The sequence below is a fragment of the Bufo gargarizans genome, chromosome 7 (genome assembly GCF_014858855.1).
Source record: "Bufo gargarizans isolate SCDJY-AF-19 chromosome 7, ASM1485885v1, whole genome shotgun sequence".
Classification (NCBI taxonomy): Eukaryota; Metazoa; Chordata; class Amphibia; order Anura; family Bufonidae; genus Bufo; species Bufo gargarizans.
This window is the reverse complement of record NC_058086.1, coordinates 172,969,020-172,995,745: the sequence shown is the minus strand read 5'-3', so window position 1 is coordinate 172,995,745 and position 26,726 is coordinate 172,969,020. Positions and strand designations below refer to the sequence as shown.

Genomic DNA, 26,726 nt, shown 5'->3' with positions numbered 1-26,726 from the left:
TCCTTCCATCTCCTCTGTGGGGGATACGGCTTATATCATCCTATGGACGGATCCTTCCATCTCCTCTGTGGGGGGTACGGCTTATAGCGTCCTATGGACGGATCCTTCCATCTCCTCTGTGGGGGTACGGCTTATAGCGTCCTATGGACGGATCCTTCCATCTCCTCTGTGGGGGGTACGGCTTATAGCGTCCTATGGGCAGATCCTTCCATCTCCTCTGTGAGGGGTACGGCTTATAGCATCCTATGGACGGATCCTTCCATCTCCTCTGTGGGGGGTACGGCTTATAGCATCCTATGGACGGATCCTTCCATCTCCTCTGTGGGGGGTACGGCTTATAGCATCCTATGGACGGATCCTTCCATCTCCTCTGTGGGGGGTACGGCTTATAGCGTCCTATGGGCAGATCCTGCCATATCTTTCCATCTATAATGTGAATCATTGAGCTCCTTCAGGGTTATCTCTGGTGATTAATGTCCTCCTTGCCTTCTCTTGTCAGGTTTGTAGCGGAGCCATATTCTTTCCATCCTATTATAATGGATTGGTGCGCCACGATATTTTATAACTCAGCTCTTCTTCTCCACACTTGTCTGGATGTCTCCTTGGTCTTCGGGTTGCTAGCTCAGCAGTATTGCAGGTTCGGGGCCTTTTTAGAAAAGGGGTATTCATACTGACAGGTGATGTGACTCTCAGACTGTATACTGCAGGGGGCTAATTATGTGACTTCTGAAGGTAATTGGTTGGACCAGACAGTACTTAGGGGGTTTCATAGCACAGGGAGTGAATACATATGCACTCACATTAACAAATGTATCTTTTCTTTTACTTTGGACTTTTTTTTGGTTCATTAGATAAAATAAAAAAAATCATTTTAATTCCAGGCTATGATGTAATGAAACAGGAAACACAATAGCGGGGTGGGGCGGGGGGACTTTCACAAAGAACTGCCTATGAGATATTTATGGATATATGAACATGTATGGGATGTCGGGCTGGAGCAGAGATGGCAGGTGGTTGTGTGTGCTCTGTAGATGTGCTGGTGAAGGTGCCGGATACGGGAGGATCAGTATAAGTCTCTCCTCCTTGGACTCAGCGTATGCAGAGATTTAAGATAAACCTCTTCCCTGGATAAGAACACTTCTGTGCGGGGGCCATGGACTTCAGCTGAGCTCAGCAGCCCGCACACCTGTCTCACCGCTCTACCTGTCCTTGGCCGCTATAGGCCCTGGATAGTCACATGACAAGATATGGCTGGAAAATCCTATTGAGAATTAGAGCAGATGAGATTTGGAAGAGGGCAGGGGAACAGGACTCATTCCTCCAGCAGTCCTAGTGGCGGTCACACTACCAGAGCGCTGCTCCTGGGCCCCAGAAGGAGGATCAGGAAGTAGGAATATTCTCCAGGAAGGTTTGACTCTCCTCTTGAATACGTGAAACATGGGAGCCGGAGCGAGCGCCGAGGAGAAGCATTCTCGAGAATTGGAGAAGAAACTGAAGGAAGATGCAGAAAAGGATGCCAGGACAGTGAAACTGCTCCTACTTGGTGAGTGGCACAAGCTTCAATAACCTAAATACGGCACCAACATAGTCCATGAAGCGGAAAAATCATAGGAGGCAGCGATCAAAAACCGAGTAAAAATGGTGTAAAAATGTCTACTAATGATCAGAAAGAAAAACAGAACTGGGGTTATTTATCAAACTGGTGTAAAGTAGAACGGACTTAGTTGACCATAGCAGCCAGATTCCTCCTTTCATTATCCAAAAGAGCTGTCTAAAATGAAAGGTGGAATACGATTGGTTGCTATTGGCAACAAAGACAGTTCTACTTTACACCAGTTTGATAAATGACCACAATATCTATCTTATCTGCTTAATATATATGTATCTAATATCTATCTCTCATAGCTAATTATTTATCTATCTCTCAATGGAGTTGCTCCCTCCTTTGCTCTACTGGGAAGGTCCCCCCTTTTGTTCCTTGAAGGCTTTCTACAAGATTTTGGACGGTGTTTGTGAGAATTGTTGCCCCTTCATCCAGAAGAGCATTTGTGAGGTCAGAACCTGATGTTGGAGGAGAGGGCCTGGCTCGCAGTCTCCGTTATGGGGTGGAAGTCGGGGCTCTGTGTGACCAGTCACATTCTTCCAGACTTCCCCAACCATGCCTTTATGGAGCTTGTATTCTGGGGCGCAGTCATGTAGGAGCAGAAAAGGGCCTTCCTCAAACTGTTCTCATAAAGCTGTCACCGTCCAATTGTCCACAATGTCTTGTCTGTTGAAGCATTAAGATTTCCCTTCACTGGAACTAAGAGGCCACGGCCGACCCCTGAAGACCCCCATAACATTCGCTCTCCTCCACCAGACTGTAGAGCTGGCACAAGGCTGTCCGGCAGGTAACATTCTCCTGGCATTCACCTGACTCCTCCATCAGATGCCAGATTAGAGAACGGTCATCGCTCCACAGAAGACATCTCCAGTGGTGTTCTGTTTTACACTGCTCCATCCCACGCCTGGCATTGTGCTTGGTGATGGAAGGCTGGCACGCAGAAGCCATGGAGACCCATGCCATGAAGCCCCCAGAACAGTACAGTTTTTGTGCTGATGTTAATGTAAGAGTACGTCTGAACTCTGCAGTTATGGATCGATGTCTGTCTCTTACTGATGCCTGTCTGTCTACCTATCTCCAGCCATGTTTCCCAGAACTCAGTTTTCATTGCTATCATCCAAGGCTATGGTGATTTGCGGCTTGTATGGTGAGTCATTTCACTGTACAGTTTGTGCACTGCTGTCTTGGTCACTACACATCTCAGCCGGTGAGATTTGGGTTAGGACGTTAATCCTCGGCTTAATGCCCAGTTTACAAACAGATCAAGGACAAGAAAGACCAATGTTTTGGCAGAAGCACCTTGGGGACAGTAATCTGTATTAGATCCGTCGATGCTGCCGCACAGCATAGAAGAACGGCCTCTGTGTATGATGGATGCCTCGTACAGGCCTCGTATCTATAAAGGTAAAAATACAGCTGCAGACTGAAATATTCCCGGGAATCTTGCCATGCTGGCGGTTCACAATGCAAGCATGAACAGCACCGGAAATCTGCCCAAGATCACCATAATGGAACAATATTGTGAGAAATCTTATTCTGTGGAGGATGAAAGGTTCCACTGTGATCCACTGCGGCCATTTTATTGTACACGACGATCAGCAACTTCATACATTACATATTATACCGCATTATTATCACATTTCATCATTTTACTACTTCTTATTGCACATTATAGGGCAGTATAATTGCTCACCTCCCTGCAGTTTCATGTCAGTCTGAGTCCTGTAGTCCCATTATATAATTGGAGGGGGGGGGGCGGATTCCTGGCGGCTGATCCTAGATACACTTCTATCCCATTAAACCTGCTCCGTCCTTAGAATCCTAAGATTAAGCAGGAGGTTGGAGGAGACATCAGGGCCTCTCCCTAGGTGTGGGTCTCCGCACCATCATGTGCTCGGCTTTATATGGCTTTATCCTTTATATTATCGTTTATTAATATGGACACAGAGGCAACGAAAAGTATCACCTGCCGAAACCATAGCAATTCTGACTACACCACAGATATAAGATTGGTGTCATCAGGACTATCACAACCAACTCTCACCACACTCTGGACAACTACTACTACTACCACCACACTGTGTGCACCGCTACTACTACTACTACTACTACTACTACTACCACCATACTGTGTGCACCGCTAGTATTACTACCACCACACTGTGTGCACCTCTACTACTACTACTACTACCACCACACTGTGTGCACTACTAGTATTACTACCACCACACTGTGTGCACCGCTACTACTACCACCACCACACTGTGTGCACCGCTAGTATTACTACCACCACACTGTGTGCACCGCTACTACTACTACTACTACTACTACCACCACCACCACACTGTGTGCACCGCTAGTATTACTACCACCACACTGTGTGCACCGCTACTACTACTAATACTACTACCACCACACTGTGTGCACCGCTACTACTACTACTACTACTACTACTACTACCACCACACTGTGTGCACTACTAGTATTACTACCACCACACTGTGTGCACCTCTACTACTACTAATACTACTACCACCACACTGTGTGCACCGCTACTACTACTACTACTACTACTACTACTACCACCACACTGTGTGCACTACTAGTATTACTACCACCACACTGTGTGCACCGCTGCTACTACTACTACCACCACACTGTGTGCACCGCTACTACTACTACTACTACTACTACTACTACCACCACACTGTGTGCACCGCTAGTATTAGTACCACCACACTGTGTGCACCTCTACTACTACCACCACCACATTGTGTGCACCGCTAGTATTACTACCACCACACTGTGTGCACCGCTACTACTACCACCACCACACTGTGTGCACCGCTAGTATTACTACCACCACAGTGTGTGCACTGCTACTACTACCACCACACTGTGTGCACCGCTAGTATTACTACCACTACACTGTGCACCACTAGCATTACTACCACCACACTGTGTACCACTACTACTACTACTACCACCACCACACTGTGTGTACAACTACTACTACTACCACCACACCGTATCTATCACTACTACCAGCACCACCACATTGTGTACCACTACTACTACCACCACCATACTGCTGTGTGTACTGCTACTATTACCACCACATTGTGTACCACTACTACCATCACACTGTGTGTCACTACTACCACCACACTGTGTGTACCACTACTAATACCACTACCACACTGTGGATGACTACTACTACCACCACACTGTGTATACCACTACTACCACCATACTGTGTGTACCGCTATTACTACTACCACCATACTGTGTGTACCGTAACTATTACCACCACACTGTGTACCACCACTACCATCACACTGTGTGTCACTACTACCACCACACTGTGTGTACCACTACTAATACCATCACCACACTGTGGACCACTACTACAAACCGGATTCCAAAAAAGTTGGGACACTATACAAATAGTGAATAAATACTGGATGCAATGATGTGGAGGCGCCAACTTCTAATATTTTATTCAGAATAGAACATAAATCACGGAACAAAAGTTTAAACTGAGAAAATGTACAATTTTAAGGGTTGAAATATGTTGAATCAGAATTTCATGGTGTCAACAAATCCCCAAAAAGTTGGGACAAGGCCATTTTCACCGCTGTGTGGCATCTCCCCTTCTTCTTACAACACTCAGCAGACATCTGGGGACCGAGGAGACCAGTTTCTCAGGTTTAGAAATAGGAATGCTCTCCCATTCTTGTCTAATACCGGCCTCTAACTGCTCCATCGTCTTGGGCCTTCTTTGTTGCACCTTCCTCTTTATGATGCGCCAAATGTTCTCTATAGGTGAAAGATCTGGACGGCAGACTGGCCATTTCAGTCCCCGGATCCTTCTCCTACGCAGCCATGATGTTGTGATTGATGCAGAATGTGGTCTGGCATTATCTTGTTGAAAAATGCAGGGTCTTCCCTGAAAGAGATGACGTCTGGATGGAGCAGATGTTGTTCTAGAACCTGAATATATTTTTCTGCATTGATGGTGCCTTTCCAGACATGCAAGCTGCCCATGCCACACGCACTCATGCCACCCCATACCATCAGAGATGCAGGCTTCTGAACTGAGCGTTGATAACAACTTGGGTTGTCCTTGTCCTCTTTGGTCCGGATGACATGGCGTCCCAGATTTCCAAAAAGAACTTAGAATCGTGACTCGTCTGACCACAGAACAGTCTTCCATTTTGCCACACTCCATTGTAAATGATCCCTGGCCCAGTGAAAACGCCTGAGCTTGTGGATCTTGCTTAGAAATGGCTTCTTCTTTGCACTGTAGAGTTTCAGCTGGCAGCGGCGGATGGCGCGGTGGATTGTGCTCACTGACAATGGTTTCTGGAAGTATCCTGAGCCCATTCTGTGATTTCCTTTACAGTAGCATTCCTGTTTGTGGTGCTGTGTAGTTTAAGGGCCCGGAGATCACGGGCATCCAGTATGGCTTTACGGCCTTGACCCTTACGCACAGAGATTGTTCCAGATTCTCTGAAGCTTCGGATGATGTTCTGCACAGTTGATGATGATAGATGCAAAGTCTTTGCAATGTTTCGCTGGGTAACACCTTTCTGATATTGCTCCACTATCTTTCTGCGCAACATTGTGGGAATTGGTGATCCTCTCCCCATCTTGGCTTCTGAGAGACACGGCCGCTCTGAGAAGATCTTTTTATACCCAATCATGTTGCCAATTGACCTAATTAGTGTTAATTGGTCTTCCAGCTCTTCGTTATGCTCAAATATACTTTTTCCAGCCTCTTATTGCTACTTGTCCCAACTTTTTGGGGATTTGTTGACACCGTGAAAATTTGAATCAACGTATTTTTCCTTTAAAATGATACATTTACTCGGATTAAACGTTTGATCTGTCATCTGCGTTCTATACAAATAACATATTGACATTTGCCATCTCCACATCATTGCATTCAGTTTTTATTCACAATTTGTTTAGTGTCCCAACTTTTTGGGAATCCGGTTTGTACTACAACCACACTGTGTGTACCATTACTACTACCACACTGCGTATATCACTACTACCACCACACTCTGTGTACCATCAGATTTGGTTTCCAGCACTATCTATATGCTATACATCTCATCCCCCGAAATCACCCCTGTTGTATTGCAGAACACCAGTGACTGTCTGCCCGCCGTCTCTAACATCATGTCCTCTCTCTATCTGAAACAGAATCTTTAAGAAACTGAATTTCTTGTGTTTACTCCATCTACTAAACTTCATAAACCTGATATCTCCCTCTCAGTGTGTGGCACTACCATGACGCTTAGGTAGAACGCCTGCTGTCTCTGTGTTATGTTTGACACTGATCTTTCCTTTACCCCTATATTCAATCTCTTGCCAACTTATGTCACCTGCACCTCAAAAACATCGAGTCCGCCCCCTCTCACTATGGAAACAACAAAAACGCTCATTGTCGCCCTGATTCATACCCGCCTCAATTACTGTAACTTACTATTAATTGGCCTCCCCCTCACCAGAATTTCCCCTCTTAAATGCAATCAGTGTGTGCCAGTCATTGCATTGGTTGCCCATACAGTATAGAATCCAATTTAAACTGCTCATTCTCACCCACAAAGCTCTCCACAGTGCTGCACCCTCTACATCTCCTCCTCATCTCTGTCTATCATCCTACCTGTGCTCTCCACAGTGCTGCACCCCTACATCTCCTCCTCATCTCTGTCTACCATCCTACCCGTGCTCTCCACAGTGCTGCACCCCCTACATCTCCTCCTCATCTCTGTCTACCATCCTACCTGTACTCTCCACAGTGCTGCACCCCCTACATCTCCTCCTCATCTCTGTCTACCATACTACCTGTGCTCTCCACAGTGCTGCACCCCTACATCTCCTCCTCATCTCTGTCTACCATCCTACCTGTGCTCTCCACAGTGCTGCACCCCTACATCTCCTCCTCATCTCTGTCTACCATCCTACCTGTACTCTCCACAGTGCTGCACCCCCTACATCTCCTCCTCATCTCTGTCTACCATCCTACCTGTACTCTCCACAGTGCTGCTCCCCCTACATCTCCTCCTCATCTCTGTCTACCATCCTACCTGTGCTCTCCACAGTGCTGCACCCGCTACATTTCCTCCTCATCTCTGTCTACCATCCTACCTGTGCTCTCCACAGTGCTGCACCCCCTACATCTCCTCCTCATCTCTGTCTACCATCCTACCTGTACTCTCCACAGTGCTGCACCCTCTACATCTCCTCCTCATCTCTGTCTACCATCCTACCTGTGCTCTCCACAGTGCTGCACCCCCTACATCTCCTCCTCATCTCTGTCTACCATCCTACCTGTGCTCTCCACAGTGCTGCACCCCTACATCTACTCCTCATCTCTGTCTACCATCCTACCTGTGCTCTCCACAGTGCTGCACCCCCTACATATCCTCCTCATCTCTGTCTACCATCCTACCTGTACTTTCCACAGTGCTGCACCCCCTACATCACCTCCTCATCTATTTCTACCATCCTACCTGTGCTCTCCACAGTGCTGCACCCCCTACATATCCTCCTCATCTCTGTCTACCATCCTACCAGTGCTCTCCACAGTGCTGCACCCCCTACATCTCCTCCTCATCTCTGTCTACCATCCTACCTGTGCTCTCCACAGTGCTGCACCCCCTACATCTCCTCCTCATCTGTGTCTACCATCCTACCAGTGCTCTCCACAGTGCTGCACCCCCTACATCTCCTCCTCATCTTTGTCTACCATCCTACCCGTGCTCTCCACAGTGCTGCACCCCCTACATCTCCTCCTCATCTCTGTCTACCATCCTACCCGTACTCTCCACAGTGCTGCACCCCCCTACATCTCCTCCTCATCTCTGTCTACCATCTTACCTGTATTCTCCACAGTGCTGCACTCCTACATCTCCTCCTCATCTCTGTCTACCATCCTACCTGTGCTCCTCACAGTGCTGCACCCCTAACATCTCCTCCTCATCTCTGTCTACCATCCTACCTGTGCTCTCCACAGTGCTGCACCCCCTACCTTTCCTCCTCACCTCTGTCTACCATCCTACCCGTGCTCTCCACAGTACGGTCTACCATCCTACCTGTGCTCTCCACAGTACGGTCTACCATCCTACCTGTGCTCTCCACAGTACAGTCTACCATCCTACATCTCCTCCTCATCTCTGTCTACCATCCTCCCCGTGCTCTCCACAGTGCTGCACCCCCTACATCTCCGCTCATCTCTGTCTACCATCCTACCCGTGCTCTCCATAGTACGGTCTATCATCCTACCCGTGCTATCCAAAGTGCTGCACCCCTTACATCTCCTTCTCATCTCTGTCTACCATCCTACCCATGCTCTCCACAGTGCTGCACCCCCCTACATCTCCTCCCTAATCTCTGTCTACCATCCTACCCGTGCTCTCCACAGTACTGCACCTCCTACATCTCCTCCTCATCTCTGTCTACCATCCTACCTGTGCTCTCCACAGTGCTGCACCCCCTACATCTCCTCATCTCTGTCTACCATCCTACCTGTGCTCTCCACAGTGCTGCACCCCCCTACATCTCCTCCCTCATCTCTGTCTACCATCCTACCCGTGCTCTCCACGGTGGGTGCTGCACCCCCTACATCTCCTCCTCATCTCTGTCTACCATCCTACCTGTGCTCTCCACAGTGCTGCACCCCCTACATCTCCTCCTCATCTCTGTCTACCATCCTACCTGTGCTCTCCACAGTGCTGCACCCCCCTACATCTCCTCCCTCATCTCTGTCTACCATCCTACCCGTGCTCTCCACAGTGCTGCACCCCCTACATCTCCTCCTCATCTCTGTCTACCATCCTACCTGTGCTCTCCACAGTGCTGCACCCCCTACATCTCCTCCTCATCTCTGTCTACTATCCTACCCGTGCTCTCCACAGTGCTACACCCCCTACATCTCCTCCTCATCTCTGTCTACTATCCTACCTGTGCTCTCCACAGTGCTGCACCTCCTACATCTCCTCCTCATCTCTGTCTACCATCCTACCTGTACTCTCCACAGTGCTGCACCCCTACATCTCCTCCTCATCTCTGTCTACCATCCTACCTGTGCTCTCCACAGTGCTGCACCCCCTACATCTCCTCCCTCATCTCTGTCTACCATCCTACCTGTGCTCTCCACAGTGCTGCACCTCCTACATCTCCTCCTCATCTCTGTCTACCATCCTACCTGTACTCTCCACAGTGCTGCACCTCTACATCTCCTCCTCATCTCTGTCTACTATCCTACCCGTGCTCTATGCTCTGCAAACAATTTACGACTGACAACCACCATAATCCGAACCTCTCAGCCCTGGCTCCTCAGAGATGAGGAGGAGATGTAGGGGTGCAGCACTGTGGAGAGCACAGGTAGGATGGTAGACAGAGATGAGGAGGAGATGTAGGGGGTGCAGCACTGTGGAGAGCACAGGTAGGATGGTAGACAGAGATGAGGAGGAGATGTAGGGGTGCAGCACTGTGGAGAGTACAGGTAGGATGGTAGACAGAGATGAGGAGGAGATGTAGGGGGTGCAGCACTGTGGAGAGCATATATATATATATATATATATATACTGTATATGCTGTGAACTGTGAATAGTAATGCCTTCTAGTGCAAGGTTTTGTTTTTTCTAGTGTAATGTTTTAGTTTAAATGTCAGTTCTTGTTGTTCCTCTGTCCATGGCATCTAGGATTGCTCCAAAGAACATTACATTGTATTGTACATTGTATTACATTGTATTGCACAGTGACAATAAAGGCATCTTATCTTATCTATCTTATCGATATCAGCTGGTGATCTTTCATGCAGCTTTATATCTGTTCCCCTATTTTTCAAAGAGGACTGGAGCATTGTACAAAACAAGCACTTTTACCTTTAGTGTCACCCCTATCTCCTAGATTGTAAGCTCTTGCAAGCAGGGTCCTCATTCCTCTTGTAATTATTGACTTGTCTGTTATTTATGACGGTTTGTACATGAACCCCTGAACTGTAAAGCGCTGAGGAATATGTTGGCGCTATAGAAGTAAAGATGATTATTATTATTACCACCAGCACACTGTGTGTATCAGTACTACCACCACACGGTGTCTACCACTACTACCACCACACTGTGTGTATCAGTACTACCACCACATTGTACTATTACTACCACACAGTGTGCCACTAATACTACTACAATATTTACAAATGGTCCGAGGCACCAATGATTGTCTCTCAGTCACATGTGCTGCCAGCAATCATATCCTAAAACATAACATTTATTTTCTATCATAAAATAATTTCTCTCTGACTTACAGTAAATGTGATTTATCAGCTGTGCCACCGAAATGACTGCTGTTTGCCCTAAATGTTAGCCCTGTTTATTCCCACTGCAGTATTAGCAGGAGGCCGTCACGCAGTCCATGTTCATATCGCTTTTGACTGAGGCTCTTCTAGACTATGCAAGTTGTGCAGTCAGATCTAAAGTGCGCACGCTGTATAAAAACATGTCACAAGCTGCCTAATACTAATACCACACATGTGCCGATACTACTACCACACATGTACCGATACTACTACTACCACCACACATGTACTGATACTACTACTACCACCACACATGTACTGATACTACTACCACACATGTACCGATACTACTACTACCACCACACATGTACCGATACTACTACTACCACACATGTACCGATACTACTACTACTACCACACATGTACCGATACTACTACTACCACCACCACACATGTACCGATACTACTACTACCACCACACATGTACTGATACTACTACTACCACCACACATGTACTGATACTACTACTACCACCACACATGTACTGATACTACTACTACCACCACACATGTACTGATACTACTACTACCACCACACATGTACTGATACTACTACTACCACCACACATGTACTGATACTACTACTACCACACATGTACCGATACTACTACTACCACCACACATGTACCGATACTACTACTACCACACATGTACCGATACTACTACTACCACACATGTACCGATACTACTACTACCACACATATACTGATAGTACTACTACTACCACACATGTGCCGATACTACTACCACACATGTACCGATACTACTACTACCACACATGTACCGATACTACTACTACCACACATGTACCGATACTACTACTACCACACATGTACCGATACTACTACTACCACACATGTACCGATACTACTACTACCACACATGTACCGATACTACTACTACCACACATATACCAATAGTACTACTACTACCACACATGTACCGATACTACTACTACTACCACACATGTACTGATACTACTACTACCACACATGTACCGATACTACTACTAACACCACCACACATGTACTGCTACTACTACTCCCACACATGTACTGATATTACTACTACTACCACACATGTACTGATACTACTGCTACCACTGCCACACATGTACCGATACTACTACTACTACCACCACACATATACCGATACTACTATTACTACCACATATGTACTGATACTACTACTACTACCACACATGTACTGATACTACTACTACTACTACTACTACTACACATGTACTGATACTACTACCACTACCACCACACATATTCCGATACTACTATTACTACCACACATGTACTGATACTACTACTACTACCACACATGTACCGATACTACTACTACCACACATGTACCGATACTACTACTACTACTACCACACATGTATCGATACTACTACTACCACACATGTACCGATACTACTACTACCACCACACATGTACTGATACTACTACTACCACCACACATGTACTGCTACTACTACTCCCACACATGTACTGATATTACTACTACTACCACACATGTACTGATACTACTGCTACCACTGCCACACATGTACCGATACTACTACTACTACCACCACACATATACCGATACTACTATTACTACCACATATGTACTGATACTACTACTACTACCACACATGTACTGATACTACTACTACTACTACACATGTACTGATACTACTACCACTACCACCACACATATTCCGATACTACTATTACTACCACACATGTACTGATACTACTACTACTACCACACATGTACTGATACTGCTACTACTACCACTGCCACACATGTACCGATACGTGATAAGTGCAAGATAATGCACGATGTAAAAACCCAAGAGCAGAATATACAACCAGTGATACAGTCCTGACCTCAGTATCTGAGGAAAGGGATTTAGGGGTCAGTATTTCAGAAGACTTAAAGGTAGGCAGACCATGTCATAGAGCAGCAGGAGATGCTAGCAGAATGCTGGGGTGTATAGGGAAAGGCATTACTAGTAGACAGAGGGGGGCGCTCATGCCGCTCTACAGAGCACTAGTGAGACCTCATCTGGAGTATTGTGTGCAGTACTGGAGGCCATATCTCCAGAAGGATACTGATACTTTGGAGAGAGTTCAGAGAAGAGCTACTAAACTGGTCCATGGATTGCAGGATAAAACCTACCAGGAAAGATGAAAGGACCTTAACATGTAGAGCTTGGAAGAAAGACGAGACAGAGGGGAGATGAGAGAAACTGCTAAATACATAAAGGGAATCAACAAGGGAAAAGAGGAGCCGAATGGTTCTCATCTGCCGATACATTCTATGATACTACTACTACTACCACACATGTACCGATACTACTACTACCACCACACAGTGTACAACTAATACACTGTGTGCCCTTTGAGGAAGTGCATAGCAAAACGATCGTTAGGCGGTGCGCTCTAGGCTGGGTAAATACTGTTATCGTCACATACAGTCAGGTCCATAAATATTCGGACATGGACACAGTTCTAACATTTTTGGCTCTATACACCACCACAATGGATGTGAAATGAAACAAACAAGATGTGCTTTACCCGCAGACTGTCAGCTTTACCCACAGACTGTCAGCTTTACCCACAGACTGTCAGCTTTACCTGCAGACTGTCAGCTTTACCTGCAGACTGTCAGCTTTACCTGCAGACTGTCAGCTTTACCCGCAGACTGTCGGCTTTACCTGCAGACTGTCAGCTTTACCCGCAGACTGTCGGCTTTACCCGCAGACTGTCAGCTCTACCTGCAGACTGTCGGCTTTACCCGCAGACTGTCAGCTTTACCTGCACACTGTCAGCTTTACCTGCAGACTGTCAGCTGTAATCTGAGGGGATTTACATCCAAATCAGGTGAACGGTGCAGGAATTACAGCAGTTGCATCTGAGCCTCCCACTTTTTAAGGGACCAGAAGTAATGGGACAAAAGATTAATAATCATAAATCAAACTTTCACTTTTTAATACTTGGTTGCAAATCCTTTGCAGTCAATTACAGCCTGAAGTCTGGAACGCATAGACATCCCCAGACGCTGGTCTCATCCCTGGTGACGCTCTGCCCGGCCTCTACTGCCACTGTCTTCAGTTCCTGCTTGTTCTTGGGGCATTTTCCCTTCAGTTTTGTCTTCAGCAAGTGAAATGCTCAATCGGGTTCAGGTCCGGTGATTGACTCGGCCATTGCAGAACATTCCACTTCTTTCCCTTAAACTCTTTGGTGGCTTTTGCAGGATGCTTTGGGTCATTGCCCTGTGAAGCGCCGTCCAATGAGTCCTGAAGCATTGGGCTGAATATGAGCAGATAATATTGCCCGAAACCCTTCAGAATTCATCCTGCTACTTTTGTCAGCAGTCACATCATCAATAAATACAAGAGAAGCAGTTCCATTGGCCGCCATACATGCCCACGCCATGACACTACCACCACCATGCTTCACTGATGAGGTGGTATGCTTAGGATCATGAGCAGCTCCTCTCCTTCTCCATACTCTTCTCTTCCCATCACTCTGGTACAAGTTTATCTCGGTCTCCTCTGTCCATAGGATGTTGTTCCAGAACTGTGAAGGCTTTTTTGGCTCCTTTCACACTAGCGTTCGCTAGTCCGCTCGTGAGCTCCGTTTGAAGGAGCTCACGAGCGGACCCGAACGCAGCCGTCCAGCCCTGATGCAGTCTGAATGGAGCGGATCCGCTCAGACTGCATCAGTCTGGCAGCGTTCAGCCTCCGCTCCGCTCGCCTCCGCACGGACAGGCGGACAGCTGAACGCTGCTTGCAGCGTTCGGGTGTCCGCCTGGCCGTGCGGATCCGTCCAGACTTACAATGTAAGTCAATGGGGACGGATCCGTTTGAAGATGCCACAATGTGGCTCAATCTTCAAGCGGATCCGTCCCCCATCCGTCCGAGGCTATTTTCACACTTAGCTTTTTTTTTTTGCCATTTTAATGCAGACGGATCCGTTCTGAACGGAGCCTCCGTCTGCATTATTATGAGCGGATACGTTCAGAACGGATCCGCCCGAACGCTAGTGTGAAAGTAGCCTTAGATGTCGTTTGGCAAACTCTAATCTGGCCTTCCTGTTTTTGAGGCTCACCAATGGTTTCCATCTTGTGGTGAACCCTCTGTATTCACTCTGGTGAAGTCTTCTCCTGATTGTTGACTCTGGCACACATACACCTACCTCCTGGAGAGTGTCCTTGATGTGGCCAACTGTTGTGAAGGATGTTTTCTTCACCAGGGAAATAATTCTTCGCTCATCCACCACAGTTGTTTCCCGTGGTCTTCCGGGTCTTTTGGTGTTGCTGAGCTCACCGGTGCGTTCCTTCTTTATAAGAATGTTCCAAACAGTTGTTTTGGCCGCGCCTGATGTTTTTGCTGTCTCTCTGATGGGTTTGGTGTGTTCTTCAGCCTAATGATGGCTTCACTGATAGTGACCGCTCTTTGGATCTCATCTTGAGAGTTGACAGCAACAGATTCCAAATGCAGATAGCAGACTGGAGATGACCTTGGACCTTGTATCTGCGAATTGTAATTGGGATAATGAGGGAATAACACACACCGGCCATGGGACAGCCGAGAAGACAATTGTCCCATTACTTTTGGCCCCTTAACAAGTGGGAGGCACAGATGCAACTGCTGTAATTCCTGCACCGTTTACCTGATCTGGATGTAAATCCCCTCAGATTACAGCTGACAGTCTGCAGGTAGAGCTGACAGTCTGCAGGTAGAGCTGACAGTCTGCAGGTAAAGCCGACAGTCTGCAGGTAAAGCTGACAGTCTGCAGGTAAAGCTGACAGTCTGCGGGTAAAGCTAACAGTCTGCGGGTAAAGCTAACAGTCTGCAGGTAAAGCTGACAGTCTGCAGGTAAAGCTGACGGTCTGCAGGTAGCGCTGACAGTGTGCAGGTAAAGCTGACAGTCTGCGGGTAAAGCTGACAGTCTGCGGGTAAAGCTGACAGTCTGCAGGTAAAGCTGACAGTCTGCAGGTAGAGCTGACAGTCTGCAGGTAAAGCACATCTGGTTTGTTTCATTTCAAATCCATTGTGGTGGTGTATAGAGCCAAAATTGTTACAATTGTGTCCATGTCCCAATATTTATGGATCTGACTGTATCATTGCTTTTATAGGCTTTGTATAAGTTGTTGCCGTCGCCCATTGTTTGTATGGATGGGCAGTGAATATTTACAACAATATAGGTGCATGTTGTGCCATCTTAGCCAAATATTAGTTTTCACAGAGTTTGCTGCTAAACTGCTTTTAGGTCTTTGTTTCAGTTGTTTCTGTGATGCAGTGAAATATAATTACTCGCACTTCATACGTTTCAGAGGCTTTTATCGACAATTACATGACATTTATGCAGAGTCAGTATTTGCAGTGTTGGCCCTTCTTTTTCAGGACCTCTGCAATCCGACTGCGCATGCTCTCAATCCACTTCTGGGCCAATTCCTGACTGATACAACCCATTCTTTCATAATCACTTCTTGGAGTTTGTCAGAATTAGTGGGTTTTTGTTTGTCCACCCGCCTCTTGAGGATTGACCACAAGTTCTCAATGGGATTAAGATCTGGGGAGTTTCCAGGCCATGGACCCAAAATGTCAACGTTTTGGTCCCCGAGCCACTTAGGGCTGTTTCACACGAGCGGATGCCGTGCGTGACATCAGCTGCGTGAATGACAGCCAAGACCCGATGCGGACAGCAGAAGCACGGAGCATTAACATGATTGATAATGCTCCGTGCCTCTCACTTTATCTCACTGTGATTTCGTAGTAAAGAGATCACAGAGAGGCACGGAGCATTATCAATCATGTTAATGCTCCGTGCTTCTGCTGTCCGCATCGGGTCTTGGCTGTCATTCACGCAGCGGATGTCATGCACGGCATCCGCTCGTGTGAAACAGCCCTTAGTTATCACTTTTGCCTTATGGCGCGGTGCTCCATCGTGCTGGAAAATGCATTGTTCTTCACCAAACTGTTGTTGGATTGTTGGAAGAAGTTGCTGTTGGAGGGTGTTTTGGTGCAATTCTTTATTCATGGCTGTGTTTTTGGGCAAAATTGTGAGTGAGCCCACTCCCTTGGATAAGAAGCAACCCCACACATGAATGGTCTCAGGATGCTTTACTGTTGGCATGACACAGGACTGATGGTAGCGCTCACCTTTTCTTCTCCGGACAAGTCTTTTTCCTGATGCCCCAAACAATCGGAAAGAGGCTTCATCGGAGAACATGACTTTGCCCCAGTCCTCAGCCGTCCAGTCACCATATTTTCTGCAGAAGATCAATCTGTCCCTGATGTTTTGGAGAGAAGTGGCTTCTTTGCTGCCCTTCTTGACACCAGGCCATCTTCCAAAAGTCTTCACCTCACTGTGCGTGCAGATGCGCTCACACCTGCCTGCTGCCATTCCTGAGCAAGCGCTGCACTGGTGGCACTCCGATCCCACAGCTAAATCCTCTTTAGGAGACTATCCTGGCGCTTGCTGGACTTTCTTGGACGCCCTGAAGCCTTCTTAACAAGAATTGAACATCTTTCCTTGAAGTTCTTGATGATCCTATAAATTGTTGATTGAGGTGCAATCTTAGTAGCCACAATATCCTTGCCTGTGAAGCCATTTTTATGCAGCGCAATGATGGCTGCACGCGTTTCTTTGCAGGTCACCATGGTTAACAATGGAAGAACAATGATTTCAAGCATCACCCTCCCTTTAACAGGTCAAGTCTGCCATTTTAACCCAATCAGCCTGACATAATGATCTCCAGCCTTGTGCTCGTCAACATTCTCACCTGAGTTAACAAGACAATTACTGAAATGATCTCAGCAGGTCCTTTAATGACAGCAATGAAATGCAGTGGAAAGTTATTTTGGGGATTAAGTTAATTTTCATGGCAAAGAAGGACTATGCAATTCATCTGATCCCTCTTCATAACATTCTGGAGGATATGCAAATTGCTATTATAAAAACTTAAGCAGCAACTTTTCCAATTTCCAATATTTATGTAATTCTCAAAACTTTTGGCCACGACTGTACTTGTTAATAAATTATGAATTTTTCTATTTTGTTGTGTGGAGGTTTTTGATTTGGTTAGGTGTTGTACTATAGTCCCATGCAAGATACATATGTTGTTTATAATTTGGTGTACTGTGTGTACCATGACTACTACCATCACTATACTGTATGTACATCTAAATCTCCTCATAGATTGTAAGCTCTTGTGATCAGGTCCTCACGCCTCTTGTGTCACCTCTATCTCCACATAGATTGTAAGCTCTTGTGATCAGGGCCGTCACTCTTCTTGTGTAGTGTCCCACTAGGTAGGAGTGGGCACTACACAAGGGTCAATTGGGTAACGTGTTACTCCTGCTCACAAGGGACAGTGATATTATATTTATCTATGCATTGTAATGTATTTTCTGTGTGTTTTCACATTGGTATGGTGTCCCTGTTACATCCATAGCAGGCCTAGTTGGGTGTAGTGAGACATCCCAGACACTAGAGGGAGATAGGGAGCCCCTAGTATAAATGTCCAGGCCCAGACAGGGAGGGGTGAGGTCTTAGTCGGGAGTCTGTGGAGACAGAAGTGAGAAGGCACCAGCCCAAGATATGCTGAGGGCCTCCTCCTGACATGCAGCTGGATAGTCCAGGCTTCTAGTTGCACCAGGAGGCTAGAAGGAGTACAGCCTGCCTGGAGACCAGTAATCCAGCAAACACAGATGAGACACCCCAGTAGTAGGAGCGGACCTCCTGGGAGAAACCTGCAGCCACCTTCCAACCCAGCAGAGAAGTCAGCTGAGAGGCAGAGGTACTGTGATATATAGAGCAAGTGTCAATACTGGAGGAAGATTTTATATACCAAGGATTCAAGCCAGCAAATAGGCATCCGGGCCTTGGGATCCAGCCAGCTAGAATAGCTGAGGGGATAGAGCAGCATTGTACTGCAAAGCATTAACTGTTTACCCTCCAAGTATCTTGCAAGATTTAAACCTGCCATATTGTGAAGTGAACCTGCTGTGCGTTTGTGCTGTAAAGGACGGCATCACCATCTACTGTAACTGTCTGTACAAAGTTGGACTGTTTTCCAAAGTAAAGTAACGTTTGGTTTACCACCTGTGTACTCTTAATCCTCCTACAAATCGGTGTGCCACCGTTACAGGCACTGGCGTCACGATTCTTAAAGGGACCTTACCTCAGGCACTCAAAATACTTGCAACATCCAGGGCACCTCATCCACCATCAGGCCTGGTCCCTATTTACAGAGTGTGCCCCAGAGGAACTAGTGTCTACCTCTCCTTCACTGTTGCATGCCTGCCCAGGGTTCTCCTCTAAAAAGTGAGTAACCCTCGACTGCCCATAACCGTGACCTCACTCTCGCTATACCCTGCAGGTCTGGCGGGCTGCACTTGTGTCTCCTCATTCTCCTCATAGATTGTGTCACGATTAGTGTGGGGGAAAAACTCGAGACCGAACACAGGAGGGAAGGGGAACAGTAACTGGGCCTGGACACTAGGGAAGAAACAGGTCACCTCCTAAACAACCCTAATCTGGGCCCTAACTATCTATCAATATGAATAGACCTTTAAGGTAGGAATATTCATATTCTGTACACCTAGGCCCTTATATCCCTATAAGTCCCTGGAATAAGGTTAGGACCTGAGACAACCCATTCCTCCCCAGATGGAAGAAAGGAAGTCTCTGTCTCAGGCCCAGATACAAACAACAGGGAATATAACAAACACAAAACAATAAGAATAGACAAGACTTATCTGAAAGTAGAAAACTGGCGACTCCAGAAGCAGCAGAGTACAACCGACCAGCTAGTTAGAAGGCAGGAAGAAAATCTATAAACTGCACCTCCAAGAGCGAGAAGCGGCTACTTATGGGAAAGGTAAATGACCAACAAGCAACACCTGAAGCAAGGGGTGTGGCATTCACCAAAACACAGACACAATAAGATCAATTTAACCCACGAGTTGCCAGTTTCTCCGATCTCCTGGTACCTGCCACTGGAACGTCCATAACAGATTGTAAGCTCTTGTGATCAGGTCCTGACTCCTCGTGTCACCTACATCTTCTCATAGATTGTAAGCTCTTGTGATCAGGGCCCTCACTCTTCTTGTGTCTCCTTGTGTCCTTGTGTCTCCTCTATCTGATGATTGTAAGCTCTTGTGATCAGGTCCTCATTCCTCTATCTCCTCATCGATTGTAAGCTCTTGTGACCAGGTCCTCACTCCTCTATGTCCTCACAGAGTGTAAGCTCTTATGATCAGATCCTCACTCCTCGTGTCACCTCCATCTCCTCATAGATTGCAAGCTCTTGTGATCAGGTCCTCATTCCTCTTGTGTCTCCTCTATCTCCTCATTGATAGTAAGCTCTTGTGATCAGGGTCCTAGCTCCTATAGTGTGTAATTGTTTATTACTTTGTTACTTTAATGTCTGATTTTCTCCGTTCCCTCTGAGTATAAATCATTGCAGAATATGTTGGTGTTATATATGACCATATTGTACCTGAGTTATGTTCTTTTTGTCATATTATAGGAGCTGGAGAATCTGGGAAAAGCACCATTGTAAAACAGATGAAGTGAGTACAACGCCTATCACTTCTTTGTCGAATATCGGTCGATCTCTTCCTCCTAATCTTTCTTGATTTCCTCTAGAATTATCCATCAGGATGGTTATTCCCTTGAAGAATGCCTGGAGTTTATCTCCATTATTTACGGTAACACACTTCAGTCCATGCTGGCCATCGTCAAAGCTATGAACACACTGAACATCCAATATGGTGACCCTGCCCGACAGGTGAGGACATCATGAGAACTCCATCTAAAATGTAAATGACAACAAAAAACTTCACTTTCAGCTTGACCTTGAGCTCCTGATGTCATTTATTGATATCCTATACTTGGACGTAGGGACAGAAGTTGGCTCCACACCATTACTAGGTTGTTGTAATATGAGAGCTTACCATGTTTACCATTTACAGGATGACTCCCGAAAACTCATGCACCTGGCAGACACCATTGATGAAGGTACCATGCCCAAAGAGATGGCAGACATTATTGGTCGCTTGTGGAAGGACACGGGTATCCAGGCCTGCTTTGACCGCGCTTCTGAATATCAGCTCAATGATTCAGCAGGATAGTAAGTATCTTACTTGCACCACAGGAAACGTCTCCATTGTTCTTTACTACTGGTTTGCAACATAGAATTCATCTGCTCGACCTGAGGTGGACCGATCACTACCAGATATCACATGTAGACATTTGTTAAGAATGCTTTTGTCCTGATGGATTTTTATTCTTCTTCAGCTATCTAAATGACCTGGAAAGATTGGTGACCCCAGGGTATGTCCCCACTGAACAGGATGTTCTGAGGTCCAGAGTGAAGACCACCGGCATTATCGAAACAATTTTTGGACTCAAAGATCTCAACTTTAGGTAGGTTGATCATTTTGTACGTACGGTTGGCCATACATCTGAACGGTAATTTGGCTGACAGCTATTGCTTCTGCTCTCGTTCACCCAATACACATGCTCGTTCTGATCAGCCAAGTGGGCATGTGTTGTCAATGTAGATAGGGGTATTAAGCCTCTGCTCGACTCCCCTGTCCTTCTTCAACCTCCTCTGTCCAACTCCTGACTGCTCATTGCTCTTCAGATTCCTCTGTCCTTCCCTAACCTCCTCATTCCTCCTCGAGGTTATTCTGTCCTTCCCCAGACTTCCCTGTCCTTCACCAGACTTTCCTATCCTCCTCCGGACTCCTCAGTCCCCTCCAGACACCTGCCATTAAGGGAGAGTCAGGACACAGTCATAAGGTAGGCATTGTAAGTCAAGTTTTCTTGTTTGTTGCAGGATGTTTGATGTGGGAGGTCAGCGATCTGAGCGTAAGAAGTGGATCCACTGCTTTGAAGGTGTCACCTGCATCATCTTTATTGCTGCTCTGAGTGCATACGATATGGTCCTGGTGGAAGACGATGAAGTGGTAAATGACACGACTAGAAGTATATAGTATCTGACAGAACCTGCCACTGGGATGGGCCCATTTTTTATTCACTAGGGGAACTAGTGGTGTCCACTTGACAACTTTCTAAATTCATTCCTATCATCATTTAATGTCCAAATTCGTACCTACTACTTCTGAATTCTCTCTTTAAGGGTTATCTTATCTGAGACATTGGCGGTATATCACTAGGATATGCTACCAGCATTAAATCGGAGAAGGTCCCAGAGATGAGACCTGTGCTTATCGCTAGAACCGTTCTCCCCAGAGTGAAGGAGATTGGTATGGGAGTTCTGAACATAGCCAAGCGCTGGTTCCACTATTTCTTGAAGTCCCGTAGCAGTGAATGGAGAGGTGGCCATGCAAATATGGTGTTCTCTCCATATATCACTGTGTGACTTCCTAGTAATATGCCACCATTGTCTGGGACAGCACAATCCCTTTAAGTCCAGTGTAAGACCCTTTGTAAGGGTAAGTTTCTACACACTTGTAGAAATACCTGGAGCGACTTCAAGACTCCTCTGCCTTTCTTCTCTTGCAGAACAGAATGCATGAAAGTCTGCACCTCTTCAATAGTATCTGCAACCATCGTTACTTTGCCGCCACTTCCATTGTACTTTTCCTCAATAAAAAAGACGTCTTCACAGAGAAGATCAAGAAGGCCCATCTCAGCATCTGCTTCCCAGACTATGATGGTGAGTGGAGGGGACCTGGGCACGGTCTTACACACCTATTTATGATCGCACACCTTCACGTCTTTACCTTTGCTATGACCCAGGTCCAAACACATATGAAGACGCTGGGAACTACATTAAGACTCAATTCCTGGAGCTGAACATGCAACGAGATGTGAAGGAAATCTACAGCCACATGACCTGCGCTACCGACACAGAGAACGTCAAGTTTGTGTTTGACGCGGTCACAGACATTATCATCAAAGAGAACCTGAAGGACTGTGGCCTGTTCTAAGGAGGTGAGAAGCTAAAGATCCTGCTCCTCACACGTTTTTCACAGAGGACAATTTCTTTGGAGTATTTCCCCTAGGGCTGTGATGGCTAACCTCCGGCACTCCAGCTGTGGTAAAACTACGACTCCCAAGATGCACACTTGCTGGGCTGTTCTTAGATATCCATAGAAATGAATGGAGCATGCTGGGAGTCGTAGTTTCACCAAAGCTGGAGTGCCAGAGGTTAGCCATCACTGGCCTAGGGTCTGGTGTCTACATGATAGCATGTAGCCCTTGTTGCTTAACCCTTTAAGGACCCATGACGTAGCTGTACATCATGGGTCCGATCCATAAACCTGGCGCCTGCTCGCACGTGCAGCGGGCGTCTTAGCCGCAGGGTTTCTGCTATTTTAAATACGGCTGATCGCATGCATCTTATCCTTCAGATGCCGTGGTCAAATGTAACCACCGCATCTGCGCAGACCGGAACCGGAAGTCGCACGCTTCTAGTCCGGGAACAGCTTTCCCCGGCTGAGATCGGGGAACCTGTTACCTTGCGCTAATTGACCGAAGCTTCAAGCAGGCTTCAGAGTCAATTAGATGTATATATCAATACAGACCACTAGGTGGCAGCCTTGTATTGATATAGTACAAATGAAGTCTTCAATGATGGCTATTTAGCCATCACTGAATACTATGGGCAATTGGATGATTGCCAGTTATTGTCACCCAAGGTGAATTAAAAAAAAAGTAAAACAAAAAAAAAGGTTTTACAAATATTAAAAAATAATAAAAACCTAAAAGTTCAAATCACCCCCCTTTCCTTGAATATAAGAATACTTAACCAATAAAAAAAACATCATGGGCATTGCCGCATGTGAAAATGCCCATACTACGCAAATGGCGTAGCGGCAAAAAAAATAAAAACAGCCAATTTGCCAATTTTTTTGTCACTTCAACTACCCAATAATTTTTTAATAAAAAGTGATCAAAAAGTCGCACACACTTAAAATTGGTATCAATGAAAAGAACAGATCGTCCCGTACACATAGCTACAAAAATGTTATAGGGGTCAGAATATGGTTCCTCAAAGGTTTTAAAAATAAAAAATTTTCAGTATTAAAATGCAAGAAAAATTATACAAGTGTGGTATTGTTGGAACTGTACTGACCTGGAGAATGAAGATAACAGGTCAATCTTACCGCATAGTGTACAGTGTAAAAAAAAAAAATATTAAAATTGTACCCCATTTGGATTTTTTTTTCCTGCTCCCTACTACATGGTATGCAAACGTAAATGATTCCATTAAAAAGTACAACTTGTCCCGCAAAAAATAAGCCCTCATAAGGCTGTGAATGGAAAAATAAAAAAGTTAGGACTACAGGAGGCGGGGAGTGAAAAAAACGGCAAAAATGGGAAATCCCAGGGTCCTCAAGGGGTTAAAGGTGAGCTACATTGAAAGCCTAAAGAATATAGTGTGGTGAGATGAGTTCCGGATCTGTGCTCCAGTACCAGGGGTCTTAGTCCATGTTATGTGCGGTTTCTCTTCCGCACACGATGATCCGGTTATACGGAGGTTGGGCTGTGTGTGCAGCTGCCCTGGTCACCCTCTTGACCTCTTTAATCTTACTTAAACATCCCGTCCTGCCAAATAGAACGTGTTGTCGCAGGAGCACGTGATGGGAGTCAGATTCATGCAATAAGCCTGCTTGGAACATCATGATCTGGACGGTTTCAGGAAACACAAAATTGCACAAGTTTTTCCACTAACGATAGACAAATTTGCGCAACTATAAGGGGCGACGTCACCGCTGGAAACGGAGCTTCTCAACAACATCTCGCCCTAAATGGAAAATGTTCTTAATCTATATGGACTCCGAGTCCTAATGATCTCTTCTCTGTTCGCTGTTACAGCGCGATAGAAGCCTGTCGTTTATCCGCATTCCCCAGACCCAACAGTTCAGCTCTGACTGTGTACCAGCAGAACTGGGAGTGCAGCTCTGGAGCATAAGACTTGATTTATACTCATTACTGTGATATCATATTTTTAGATGATGACTTTTCAGTTTTCTAACATTCATATTCCTTCAATTTCAGATCCCTTCAGCATTTCCGTTGAGGGTTTTGCCCAGAACATTCTCTCGTCCTTCCACCCCAAAAAGCCTCAGAACAAGGAGCTCGTTACCCTCCCCCTCCTGGACGGAGGAATGAATCTGCACATCATACCGTTTGATCCAACAGAAAGTTTAGGGGTGTAGAGAAGACAGACCTCACTAGCCCTTGCCGCCGTCTCATGTCCACAGCCCCTGGTCCTCAGGCTTATAATGCTTCCCAGTAAAGGACACTTAGGGTCTCTAGGAGTACAGGTATCACCATTACCTGACACAAGACTCCAGCAGTAGACGCCCAGAGCGTCCATCATTGTCTCGGCAGAAGATTGGACAGCTGCAGAGCAGGACACGAGGAGGGCCCCTCCGTACAGAGACCCCCAACACCTCACTGATCCCCCAGTTAAAGGCACATCTCTGAACGGGGAGCTGCACGTCTGTTTATAATGCACTGTATTTAGCAGCCTCCAGATGTGGCCCTGTGATTCATGGAGGGTCAGTTCTGGTAACACAGGGGCCCCACTGTCAGGCCCACCCATTCTCCACATTCATGGGGTGGACCTGCTGCTTCTGTAGATGCTTAACCCTGTGCTGCTCCTCAATGTATGTATTTTTATAAAGTAAGAGCCCCATCCAGGGACCACGGTCCATTGTACAGTTAGTCTCTAGTGGTTTGATGCCAGGCTTCACATACAATAAATGCCAATGTTAGGCGGAATGATGCCACAGGCTGCGTCCTTTCTTACTGGGCAGGACCACGTTCATGGGATATACATGTTTAGGAAGCAAAGTATTCGGTGGAGACAGGGGCAGATACACACAGAGGAGTGACCCCAATGTAGGGTGCACCCCCTTGTGTCCCACATGTATTAGACGAGCTGGTTGGTGATACAACAGGTATGTCAGCTACTCCTGGTACATGGGATGCAGGTCATCTTCTCAGCTGCTGGCATTACCCCATGGCTCCACTAGGCGGCAGCAGAGCTCCTGTGCTGCAGTCAGTGGTCCATGTGCTGAGCTGTGGCGTGTTCTGTGAATGATCCCCTGAGCGTCACATAAAAGATCACATTGTGGATGTCAGGATCCAAGACCAAAGCCCCTGCGTCCATCACATCTACCCTCAGACCTGTCCTTCCTGTCCTGACCTCAGTATACCCCATCATCTCATATCTGCCCTCATTATACCCAATCATCTCATATCTGTCCTCAGTATACCCCATCATCTCATATCTGTCCTCAGTATACCCCATCATCTCATATCTGCCCTCAGTATACCCCATCATCTCATATTTGCCCTCAGTATACCCCATCATCTCATATCTGCCCTCAGTATACCCCATCATCTCATATCTGCCCCTTTATCTGCTCTCAGTATACCCCATCATCTCATATCTGCACTCAGTATGCCCCATCATCTCATATCTGCCCTCAGTATACCCCATCAAATCATATCTGCCCTCAGTATACCCTATCATCTCATATCTGCCCCCTTTATCTACCCTCAGTATACCCCACCATCTCATATCTGCCCTCAGTATACCCCATGATCTCATATCTGCCCTCAGTATACCCCATCATCTCATATCTGCCCTCAGTATACCCCATCATCTCATATCTGCCCTCAGTATACCCCATCATCTCATATCTGCCCTCAGTATACCCAATCATCTCATATCTGCCCTCAGTATACCC

At 46.4% G+C, this 26,726-nt stretch overlaps 1 protein-coding gene across 1 annotated transcript; it reads left to right on the top strand.

Moving 5' to 3' along the window:
• The first annotated feature begins 1,437 nt into the window (after window positions 1-1,437).
• On the top strand, window positions 1,438-25,240 carry GNAT1 (G protein subunit alpha transducin 1). The gene is made up of 9 exons (XM_044300976.1): window positions 1,438-1,543; window positions 20,519-20,561; window positions 20,638-20,779; window positions 20,964-21,121; window positions 21,289-21,417; window positions 21,833-21,962; window positions 22,522-22,675; window positions 22,759-22,953; window positions 25,024-25,240. The coding sequence occupies exons 1-8, from the start codon at window positions 1,438-1,440 to the stop codon at window positions 22,947-22,949; spliced, it is 1,053 nt and encodes a 350-aa protein (XP_044156911.1). The 3' UTR covers window positions 22,950-22,953; window positions 25,024-25,240.
• The last annotated feature ends 1,486 nt before the right edge of the window (window positions 25,241-26,726 follow it).